The sequence below is a fragment of the Pipistrellus kuhlii genome, unplaced genomic scaffold, assembly GCF_014108245.1.
Source record: "Pipistrellus kuhlii isolate mPipKuh1 unplaced genomic scaffold, mPipKuh1.p scaffold_m20_p_3, whole genome shotgun sequence".
NCBI lineage: Eukaryota > Metazoa > Chordata > Mammalia > Chiroptera > Vespertilionidae > Pipistrellus > Pipistrellus kuhlii.
Window position 1 is genome coordinate 136,310,956 of NW_023425529.1, and position 12,783 is coordinate 136,323,738.

General features: G+C 30.5%; 1 protein-coding gene across 30 annotated transcripts in view; it reads right to left on the reverse strand.

Annotated features, from left to right (window-relative positions):
• Positions 1–924: 924 nt before the first annotated feature.
• The window catches only part of RBM26 (RNA binding motif protein 26), a 75,527-nt gene continuing 63,668 nt past the window's right edge, over positions 925–12,783 (reverse strand). For 8 of the 30 annotated variants that reach the window (XR_006742964.1, XR_006742962.1, XR_006742956.1 and 5 more), the window contains 4 exons: positions 11,420–11,533; positions 8,672–9,832; positions 8,011–8,069; positions 925–4,150 (listed from right to left, as the gene is read on the reverse strand). Coding sequence is in view for 17 of the 30 variants with exons in the window: in XM_045588734.1 (XP_045444690.1) it covers positions 10,290–10,400; positions 11,420–11,533 (225 nt within the window). In the remaining 13 variants the exon portion in view is untranslated. Of the gene's footprint in view, positions 4,151–8,010; positions 8,070–8,605; positions 9,833–9,855; positions 10,401–11,419; positions 11,534–12,783 lie in introns of those variants that run through there. The other 22 variants (XM_045588730.1, XM_045588732.1, XM_045588733.1 and 19 more) reach the window with 12 other exon arrangements.

The window sequence follows — 12,783 nt, forward strand, 5'->3', positions numbered from 1 at the left end:
TCTCTCTCTCTTCCTCTCCGTTAAAAATCAATAAAATATATATTTTTTTAAATAAAAAAAATATATATATATACATATATATATATATTTTCTACCCCCACCCCCCACCCCGAGAGGGAGGATAGTTAGAAACATTGAGGAGAAACATTGATCAGCTGCCTCCTGCATACCTTCAACTGGGGATGTGCCCACCAAGACACATGCCCTTGACGGGGATCAAACCAGGGACCTTTCAGTGCTCAGGCTGATGCTCTATCCCCTGAGGCAAACCAGTTAGGGCCAAAGTATTTATCTTTTGAAATAATAAAAAGAGCACTAACAATCTCAACCTAATTTGTTTTATAAAACAAATTCAAATTATTTTAAATAATTTTACCAAGTGTGTCATTATTACCCAAAGTCCTATCCTATTTCACTAGATCTAACAATTATTATCAATACTTATGCACTTGGGAGATAATGTATTCTCATAAAAGCAGTGCCACTGGTGGAAAACATTTATCGAGCTTTTTAAACCCAGATTACAGATGATAGAAAGTATATCTGTAATGAAAAAATGTTATCATTTGGTAAAATAAGAAATGAATATGCTAAGTGCTGGAAAAGTAAATTAAATCAGAAGAAATGTCTCAAATGAAAACTAAAAAATTGCAAGTTCTACAAACTTGCAAAGGTTGACAGTCTAAGTACTTTACATCAAATTCCACTTTAGAATCTATGGAGTCTTTCTTTGACATATTTTCATGCTTATTCTGGTCTTCAAATGGAATAAAAAGCTAATTTTTGGCAGTAGAGGCAGGAATTAGGGAGAGTAAGGGTAAAGTATATGTATGAGAAAAAAGCCATTAGGCCAAAGAACACATTGGTACCAAAGGTGACTTAGAACAATTCAAAGTGAGAATGGAGGACAAAGAGGGAAAGAGGCAATGTGAAGCCATTTCTTTATTTAAACATTTCCAGAATTCTCAATTGTGCAATGCCTGAGGGCTGCACATTTTTCTATTGATGCAACATGAAGGACAATTTAAAAAAATTAACAATTGCTTTTAAGTAAGACTATTTTATTAAAAAATTTTTCAAAATATAAAAATAATAAACATGGATATTAACAAACAAAACATAATTCAACTATAAATTAAAATGTTGACAACCTCACATAAACATGTAATACTATAATAAATAATCTAAGCATACAAAAGTAGTTTTCTAGTTCAAGTTTTACTTTTTTCAGTTCAAGTTTCGCTTAAAAAAAAAAAAAAAAAAAAAAAAAAAAAAAGCTGCTACAGCTTAACCAATTTCTTTCGCTCCATTCAAAGAGCAGGGAATTTTTCTCCATGCCAACGCGCATTCATGAAATGGATTCTTATGGGCACAGGTATTAAAAACTGGAACAATCCAGTCTCCAGACAAGAAAAGATTCCTTTGGTGTTTTAAGTTCAACAATCCACAGAAGTTGAGTTAAACCACTTATTAAAAGAAATCTTGTGCCAGACATGTTCTATCACATCCAGAACAGGTTCAGGATTCTGAGAATCAAAAATAAACAACTACAAATGCTTTGCTGATACTTAAAAAATTGTATCTTAAGAATGTTTACTAAGGTGCTGGAATAAAGTTTTGGAGATGTAGAAAACAATCTACATTAACACAAAACTTGTACAATGTAAATAATACATCTCTTTCCAACTCATCAAATGTTCTATAAATATTTAAGAATTACCCTGCCTCCTGTTGAGTAAAAGACAAATGGGAATTTAAAGTAGAACTTTCAGACTAGAAAAGTTTTCTATTTGAAATATAGGAAAACTGAGCCATGCTAAATGTTTCATTTTTTAATTTTAGCCAGGTTAACACAGTTCCTCTTATCAAAAGAGCCAATGATAAACTAAAAAAGCTGTTTCTTTTGGGGAAGCTGGGCAAAAATAAGAACATCATTCTGCTTATCTTTAAATAATGGGGTGTTTTCTAATTGTCTGGGCTCTGTACTCACCACAGACCACTTTTCTACTGATGTTGTTAGAATAAAACAAGTCAGAAGCAATCACAGATGAAAGCCTAGTAGTCCAAACAATTGATTCAAAAATGATATTGAAAGGTTTTATAGCACCAATGACTTTTTCCTAAGACACTTTGGGGCTGCATCACTTATTTATCTTGTAAACAAGACCAAAATATTCAATCTGTATTTTGAGCATAAATATTTATAAACTCTATTTTAAAAAACAAATATAAATAGCATGATTAGAGCAGCTAATAGTGTAAAATCCAAGTATATTAAAAATATATATAAAAACTTCCATAATGCAATCATGCAGAGGTAAACTGCATCATTCAATTACACAAGTGATTCTGTACAGTTATCTATACATAGCTTCATGAGAATCTTATTCATGAAAATGAAATAAAAATTCTTATCTTTAGCTAATCAACATATGGGGATTTAACTACTTAACTGATCTACTAGATCCCACAGCAATTTCCAAAAAGTGCAATGATCTTAATGAAAATCAAATCACCTTGACTCTGATTCAAATGGTAGTTCATTTTGTTTTGCTTTATTTTGCTTTTAATTTAAAGGCAAAGGAAAAACAGGAAGATGACAAAATAAAGTTGAGGGCAGTAGTATGTGGTCCACACCCATTAACCAACTAAAACTGTAAACAGCAAATATGGTCTCAAAAAACATTCTTTAGGTTTCTAACCTAGCACAGAAACTACTGTTAGATGGGCACTATTAGATGGAAACCACTATTCGATGAAAAAAATACTAAATTAATCTGAAAAAATATTTACAAACTCGTTATATGATAGTTTGCAAATATAAACTAAAATTAAAGTTTAATTTTAAAAAGGCCTTGTATACTAGGTCATAATTATGTTTGAACTCCTTCCAAAGTCTGTACTTTTCCTTCAAACCATACCTAATATTAACTATGCTATCTCCAACTAATGTGGATTAAAATAGATCATTTACATTATGATAGATATGTTCATTCTTTTTATTTTTCATGAAGACAAATGCAATGCACACTCAAAGTGTTTACAGAATGGTCAATTTTGTACGCAAAAAAAGTGAAAATATAGATGGACAAGGGTGAACAGAATCAAGTGTAGTCTGGACTTTCCTAACAAAGAGTTTGTATCAAGAATAACTTCTCAAATGCCTAAGGAGAATTTGAATATTCAAATACTGATTTTCTGAAAACTTTTTTAATGGAACCCATTATAAAAGGAGTGTTTTGGTAAATATCTGGGTTAAATTAAATCATGTTCTAGAAATAATTCTAAGCCATATTAACATTAGTAGTAATAAATATGAGCATATACGTTTTAAAATAGGAAAATTATAGTAGTCTTTAACAATGTAAGACATACAACATTCTTTCCTCCTTGCTTTCAAGATTGTCTTTGATATCTTGACTGTGAGAAAATATGGAAAAACCTTGTAAACTAGAGATATTTAATAGATACTTTTCAATATTTATACTCCATAGGTCATCCTGCAATTCTTGAAAAGAAAGAAAAATAGTCTCCTTGTTGGTTTTAAAGAGCTAAAAACTTTAAAATTATTCAGATAAGTGGTCTTGGGAACATATATTTAGAATATTTAGAATAGGCAAGTGTGTATAAAAAAAAAGTATTTTAACATCTGTCCAAAATTATTTAGGTGACTATTCTAACCCCAGAAATATACCTTTTTAAAGCCCAGAAATTTTAAAAGTAACCCATGCTTAATTTTTCAATCATTTTCTCCATTCTAAATTGTTCGTGTTCATTAACACAGCATCATCTCTTTACAGATTTCTTAGACACAATTTTGAACCTGACTGAGACTGAACTTATGTCATATTAGGAAACCAAGAGGTCTTTTGTCTTCTTACGGTGTAAAAGAAAAAAAGAAAATAAAGAAGAGGAAACATTTAAGAATAAGGCCAGACAAAATACACACTCAGATATACTTCTGGACTCAGATGTACCCTTAGAGAACTGTAAAGATAAAATGCTAATTATAGTACATGTAAACATCTATTCAAATTGATAGAAGGCAAACATAAAATGATAGAATTATTATAACAGTCGTCTCCAGACAGGAACAGATCTTGCTGTTGTAGTCACAAAGCTAAATTCAGGCAATGATGATCTCTCTCTGCTGGAAAAAGAGAAGACTATTAAAAAAAAAAAAAAAAAAAAAAAAGAACTCTGAAAATTGTAAATGAATATAAACATTGAATCACACCATAAATTGATCTCTAATTTTTCTAAACATAAAAAAGATCTACTTGAGAAAGGATCAAAATCAAAGCTATAGACAAATCTGTTTTAAAAAGCTTGATTTCTTAATGAAACCTCTGTGCATCATGCTTCCTTAAAATATTAAGTTATGCCCTAACCAGTTTGGCTCAGTGGATAGAGCATTGGTCAGCGGACTCAAGGGTCCCAGGTTCAATTCTGGTCAGAGGCATGTACCTTGATTGCGGGCACACCCCCAGGAGGGGGCGTGCAGGAGGCAGCTGATGGATGTTTCTCTCTCACTGATGTTTCTAACTCTTCCTCTCCCTTCCTCTCTGTAAAAAAATCAATAAAATACATTTTAAAAAATTAAGCTCCAAAGATCATAGCTCTACATGTTTATCATCTTAAAATTATGGTTAGGAAATGTAATAACTGACCAGATAGAAAATTTTATAGAGGTATAGGTAGGCAAAGTAATTTGAAAAAATCATGAGCAAATTCCAAGGTATTACATATAAAAATGAAAGCAAAAACAATTATCTTAAGTTTTCCCAAAATTTCATAGAAGTTTCATGGTATATCTACCTTAAACTCCATATGATAATCATGTCATTCTTTAGTTACACTATATGACATAAAATTGTATACTAAGCACAATGATTAACAAAAATAAGTAAAAGGAACACATCAAAATGCAGTGCTTGGTATATACAAGAAGGCTAATTTTGTATGATAGGGAGATGAGTAGGCAGATGAAATGAAGTAACAAGGAAGCAGGGATAAGAGCAAGTATAATAAACTGATATTAGAAAGGTAAAATAAAAAATGCTTTCAATTACACTAAGCAATGAATAACATAATACTTATAAACTGAAAGAAAATTTACCAGATAAGAAATTTTTCAACTAAACAATGTTTTCATTAGAAATTACTGAGCATGGCAGTCATGTCCACCAAAATTTGTTTTTGGGGACTCCTAGGCAGCTATTTTGGAAATTATCTGCTGTTATCTAACAGGTATATAATAATCAAAGAGAGAGAAAAAACTACTCTTCTCTAAATGCCTGCATACATACCTTAGAGCAACTAGCCAGTTCAAGAAGTTAACAAGAACAAGGTAGTTCCTGAGTCTAGGGCAAGGACATTTTTCTTTCTGCCTATAAATGTTATACACTCCTGATTTAATACTATGTTAAACTTCCATTTTTAATTTATAGGGTTTTAGAAGAGTAAGAAAAACCCTGAAAGACCAAAAAGTGAAATTACTTCATTAACCCAGAACTTCATGCAGGACATTTTTTGTTTTAAAAGAATAAAATACTTTTATAAGAGATTTAAAAAAAAAAAAAAAGCTTATATTTTTATATAAATTCTAGAAGAAGTAAAAATAATTTTCTATAAGTAATTCACATTGTAGGTAAGGGGAAAATGAAAATATAGATAAGGTTTGTATAATACTGTAAGATAGCCATTGATATTTTAACATACCAAACAAGCATCTGTTTGCTTGCTTCCTATAATCTTTAGAATCAATGATTAGTGTTCCATTTAAAATTGGAAATACACTCTTCATAAAACAGTTCTAGTAACAGGAAATTTCCTTCATTAAACTCAGCCATTCTTTCTACAGATAATCAGTTAAAACAGTGAAATCTTGTCTTCATAAAAAACTACCAACTGATACATTTGATCATATTACAATAAAACAAGCATTATGAAATACTCTCGCATTCTTACAACATAATTTCAATAAATGCTTGGGCAATGGTTAAATATTAAAATTAAATTTTAAAATGTTACAATTATCCTATAACATTTAAAACAACACTGCTTAGGCAGAGACATAAAATACTGAAATATGTAAAATGACAATTCAACCATCCCTTGAACTAATCCTAATCAATCTTTTATCCAATAATATATAATTCTCCTTAATTTTTTTCCTGTAAGCAGTAGTTAACTACATTGTTCTCAAGCATTTTTTCACTCCAAATTCAGCCCAGATCTATACTTACTATGACGACTGTATTTAAAAATGTGTTTAAAGTTTTAGGTAGCATATTGTAATAAGAAAGAGTTTTAAACATTGAATTCAGAAGTAAATGGAAGAGTTATAAGCAGAAAGGAAAAGTGCTAGAAAATACAGAAGTTAATCTATACTTCGTAGAATGAAATTTGTGGCGGCAATAGCAAACATTTGAGAACACTATATATAAAACTGTCCTAAGACACATTGTATGAATTATCATAACCAAATTGAAATTGTTTCAATTGATAAGACAGAAACAGTAGCAAAAGTATGTAGAATTGGTATATATTAAATTGTTTTAGATTAAACGCTAATATACACCAGGGAAGCTATAAATATGAAAGGAAACTTAGGAGATCATCTAGTCCAACCACTTTCATTTTATAGACAAGGAAACTGCCCTGGATAAGTTTAAGAGACTTATCTAAGGCCACAGCGAATTATAGAGCTGAGACCGAAAGCTAAATCTCAACCCTTTTCCAGTACTCTCCACTAGGGAATGAACTAGATATAAAAAATAGTGGGATGGACTAGATTAGTGACCCTTGCCATTTCTATTCTTATATATTAACAGAAACCAAAGGGCCAAAACTGACTACAATATTTAATTCCATAAAAATATTAATGCCTTAGTTTATGAAAATTCCACTAAGACTACCTGTGTATTCCCTCCATCAGCATTTGTAACCCCAGTGGTTACAAAATGGTCCCAATGACTAGCAAAATGGTCCCAATGACTGAGAAGAGCTTCAGGAGATATTTTTGAAAAATTGATAAGAATTAACAAGGGAGGTAATTGTCACTCCATTACTGGAGATTCAATTGTGCATTCATTCATTCATTCATCCAACAAAATCTTAGTGCCCACTATGAGCCAGCCTTTGTGATAATTACTAGAGATAAAAAGATGAATAAGACATGGTCCCCTTTCTAGAGGAGCTTGTAATCTAATGGGGAAGACAGACATATAAACCAGATAAATTATATTGCAATGTAAGTACTTGTAACAGAGATATGAACAAAGCGCTGTATTAAAAGGGAAGGTAAAGTTATGACTGGCTAATGACCAAGAAGTCCACTAGTATTGTGCAAGAATTACACATTCATTGTACACAATCTCATGCTCAATCAATCATAAGAAAGGAGGTAGCAAGGTAGTTTTTAAAAAACTGTAGCTGGCACTGAAATCAGAATTAGTGCATTTAATTCTATTCACTTGACTAGCAGTGACTTTGGGTAAGTCAATCTCTATTATCCCAAACATCCTTAGCTGTAAAATAGAAATTTGACGACTTATTTAAAGGGATAGCTTAAGTTTTGAATGAGAATAGATGAAAGTACAGGTAGACTACTAGTATTTATAAACATTAATTTCAAAAACTCAATAGCAATGAAAATCTAAGTAATATTTACAATTCAAATCATTGCTAAAAATATATTTGTGAATCTAATGCATGTTGCTAATATTTAGTCCCCATACTTCTGGACCAAACTGACATATACTTGCCTTCTGATTCATTCACAGAAAAATGGCTTAAAACATTTTAATTTTAGGTTATTAGAGAATGAAAAACTAGAAAGAGTAATTACCTATTTGTGAACTTAAATAATAGGTAATTTCAATTACATAAGGGATTTTACACTAATTTTTAAAATATCGAGCTAAAATTTATTAATCCAATTATAAAGCCAAAAATCAGCATGGAGATTTAACTGGCCTTTGAAATATTTTTTTTTCTTTATAATACCTGTTTGGTGTAAAGAGAAGAAACGTGAGCCTCTGCCAATTTGGCACCTTTCACGACTACTAAAAAGAAAAGAAAACAAACTTACCTAACAAATCAGAATAGTATATAGTCAACATACAAGAGACTACATAGAAATCTTAGATCTAGGTATAATAAAGAAGTTTTTGAGTAAAGTCACTATTTGGACAAAAGAAATGATTTTGAAATGTTAAATATAAACATATGCACTAATTGCAAGTCAAAACATTCCTATGAAATAGTATTACCATCAAGAACATTATGTATCTTTAACCCTAAGTGTGAAAAAAATCCACTAGTCATTCCACTGGTAAAAGCGTGTGGATGGTGGAATTAGTTTGTGATTGTGAGAACCACAGTATGGAAATAAAGTGATGTTTTTTATGTGACTTTTAATATAATCACTATAATCTCAGGAGGAGCAGAAACACTTGTAAACAAAACAATGAATGTAAAAATATAAATATGTATCCTCCCACCCCCTCATTCTACAAAGAATGCATTTATTTCCTGTATCAACTTTAAGTGATCATGTTCACTTGCCAGAGAAATCCACTTAAAAATCACAATATGTTGCAAATGTCAAATATTTTTATACAAGTATAGGAAACACACACTTAAAATATCAGACTGAAACACTTACCAAACAGTGTTTTCCTAAAGTGGTATCTATAGTACATTTCTTTATTCATACATCTTCAAATGGTCAAGTTTTCCTTCACACATCCAAAATGTAATGTGGTTTTCTTATTCACCAAATGTTAGCTCTACTTGAAGTCTGCTTCCAAACTAATCAGCCTGCTTTTAAATTTTAAGACATCTGTTGAAAATTTATAGGATCAAACCAAACTGAAGTGGTATAAATTTTAAACATTGGATTGTACATTATTATAAAGGTATCAGTAATCATTATTACTAAGAATAAGTTAGTGATTATAGCTCCTTTTGTGATAATTGGGGGAAAGGGTAGATCACCATTAGGAATGGTCTATTTTAACTTTTTTCTTTTTATCTTTTTTTTTTTTTTAAATCAAAGAACATCGTCTTGGTTGTGTGTTTTTTTTTTTTTCTGCCATTGCTTTTTTTTTCTTTTCTTTTCTTTTTAAAAGACCATTCCACTTTATTTTAAACATCTGAATGCATAAGGAGAGTCATATGCAAAGCAGTCATACACCATTATCATTGAAACCCATATGGTAAAATACATACACAAGTCCAACAAAAGGCTAATACATAGTAAAGCCTAAGCATACTACTATGTAATATTATGAATACATACTTGGAGACTTTAGTTAGAGTACTATGTTATCTATTCATTTTTGAAAACATTCATTAAGATTTTAAATGCAAATTCATTCCTTATTGGAGTAAAACAAATTCCTCTAAGTTATTACAAGTATTGGTCATAAGTTTTTAGACCTATTCATTAAATTACAAAGAACCCAAAGAATTCTGTATTGTTCAGTAGAAGTATGTAATAAAAACATTTCATGTTTCTAGTGTGATGTCTTTAGCAATTGTTTACTGAAATAAAATGCAAACATCAATCTTTCAAAATACAGGAGCAGAAGGTAGTTTTCTTTTCTTCTATTTGTGAAATCCATCTTCTCACATTTACCAAAAAATTGTTTTTACAAATATGTAAAAGTACATTAGGTAATACTAATGAAACACAGGTAGAGTTCTAGCATGTGCAGATCAATGATCAGTCAAATCATCTTCTCCAAGAACGAGATTCATTGTCCTCTTCTTCTTCATCATCATCTTGAAGTAATGAGTCATCCACCATAGACTCTTCCTGAAACTTTAGGTTAAAATGCATTTAGGAATTTACCCAAAAAAAAAGAAAAGAAAAAAGGTGACACTTTTAAACACTGATTTCTCTCAACAGAGTTGAATACAAAAGGCATTGCTATAGCTAGAACATTCAAGAAACAAAAAAACCTTTACTGACTGTGGTTTCTCTAAAGTATCTATTCTATTGCTTGCATCAAACAGGCACTAAAGAATTATCAAAGTAAGCTTTTCTACATGCCATTCTCCTGCCTCTCTTTACCAAATAATGCTATCTTCTCTATACCTACAAAACATTGTATAGTACCTTTTTTTTTTTTTTTTTAAAGAAAACATCAGTAAGTCTTCTCTGACTTACCCTAATGCTGGACACTAAATCAACCAATAAGTTGTATAAAAGTCTATCCAAGATTTTCTACTGTATGTAAACAAACATTTTTTTATAGCATTTCTTTTCTCCATTCCTTTCATAAAAGCTTCTCAGACTGCTTTTCAAGCTTTTCAAAATACCTAATACCAGGAGCTCTCCTGCTTTTCTCCCCATTCAATTCAAACTCATGGAAGGACAAAGGTATAATCTAAAATATAAAATGACAAATCATGTATATGAGTTTCAAAATACAATTTATTCTTGCATTTGACTATGGATATGCGTTAATAGCCTTGAACGCTCTTCAAACAAAATGAAGTGACACTGATAATCTAACAGAGGTAAACATGGTTTGTTTAGTGTCCCTCCCTTATCTTTATTTTTTAACTTCAACTTTTTTCCTACAGCTTACTTCATGATTAAACAAAATAGAGTTGATTAATCTTATGCTTGGAGTTGTTCAAAGGGCTCACTTGCCTTTATGCTCAGAACTCTCAGACTAACTGCTGTTACCCAAGAAATATGTGATTTCCACAATTATCTCTCTGCTTAAATATGCCTCTCAAATATATTTTCCCATCCAAGCTCTTGGTTTATGGAAAGCTTTATTACTTAGGGTTCAGTTCCACTGTCACCAACTCCTTCAAGATTCTTATGGACAGATATAATCACTCCTTCCTTTGAATTCCGACAGCATATTGTTCAAATCTTTATTCAGCATATCAGTCTTTTATAATTTGTTTCTTATGTGTCTGTTAACACCACCTCCCTTTCCAAATTATAAGCTCCATGACAGGGACCGTGTCTTATTCATTTTTATGCCTATCAGTATCTACCATATACCAGGCATTCATTCTAATGAACTAAAGCAATATGAATTAAAATAAAAAGTACCTGAAATATTAATAAAGCAATTGAGTATACTTTAAAACTTGAAATATTACAAGATTTCCTATGGATAAAAAAAAAAATCTAATAAATAATTATTCTTTTAAGAGTAAGTGAAAACTGTGTGTGTGTGTGATTTGCATATATTCTTTGGATTAGCAATCCACAGATTTCATTAAACTAGAAAATTTAAAGTTGTCTGCATTTATCTAATATCCCCTTCCTGAAATATGGTTCAGGAATAAAAATTTTATGTTAAAAATCATAGCCATAAAAATCACAATTTATATAAAAATGTGAACATTTAAGGGCAAAACCAAGTGAAAAAAACAAACATACTTCCTCTTCATCAGGTTCAACCTCTTCTGCTTCTACAGCTGAAATATTAGTTATTGGTTTATTCCATGCCAGTTTTAGATCCTGCCCTTTGAAACGAGCTCCATGAACTGCAGCCTAAAATAATTAAGAACATTGGAATATAGAACATTAATAAATTCTGAAGAAAAAAACATAGCACCTAATATTTAAATCAAATCACCTAAACACAGTGAAGACAGCTGTCTATTAATTTGATTTGTGGTTAATTATAACTATTTACTACTTATAATAATTTGCTTTATAAGGTTATTTCTAAAATTAGCCTAGAGATTGGAAATTCCTTTAAAAAGAAACAAGAACAATTTCTCACAATTAATTAGAGCTAACTGAGTACTGGCCATTATTTGACTACAAAAACTATGTTTATAATACAATAATTGCCATTTAAGGCAATAGCCTCAAAATATTGTACTTCAAGATTCTGAATCAAATTCTAAGTTAGAATTAACAGGCTAAATGTATATCTCTGCATTTTAATTCTTACTAATTTACAAATGACATACATAGTAACTATAAACTAGAAATTTTTAATAGAATTAGAATAATTTTGCATACATAAAGTATCACATTTTTATATTATATTACATGATCACAAATTGATATATCACTATTATATAAATATCTCAATGAAAGAAAAAATACTGAACTTTTCTATTATAAAGTACTTTCTACAAAGCTTCCAGAATTGGATACAAAACTTAAACTTAGTAAATAGTAAAAACTAAATACTTGCTGCATTAAGTGGCTGCTTTGGGAATAGTGGATTCAAATTAAAGTAACATGAACTAACATAAATCAATGTAAGAAACATACCAAAATAACTCATAGTCACAAAAGATTTATAACACAATCTCAAAGTATAGTACAATGTAAAATGTAGAAACAATTGCATGTTAAATGATATCTGACCATGAGTTGTGTGACATTAGAAGTCCCGAGGTGTAAATTTTAAATCTGTACATATAAATTTGTTACAAATCTAAAGGATTCCATGCCTAATAAAATGTAACTTAGAAGTTTTTAGTCCATGGCCTCCTCACAATGTCATATAACTAAAAACTTTTAAAGTACCTACTAGGTGTACTGGTTAATAACAGCAGATTTGTAATCAAAGAAAACACGATCATTTCAAGAGAAACATCAAAAGTGCTTTATTCAAAGTAATATCCATCACTAACTACATATTTCCCCCATCTATTAGGTAATTTGTGGATACCGTTCCAATAGAACTTTTCTTGTTTTGAGGCAAACCATTCAGAGACCCAATTTTCCACTTCTTCGTACATTTTGAAGTACTGCTCAGAAAGTGCATGTGCTACTGTTCA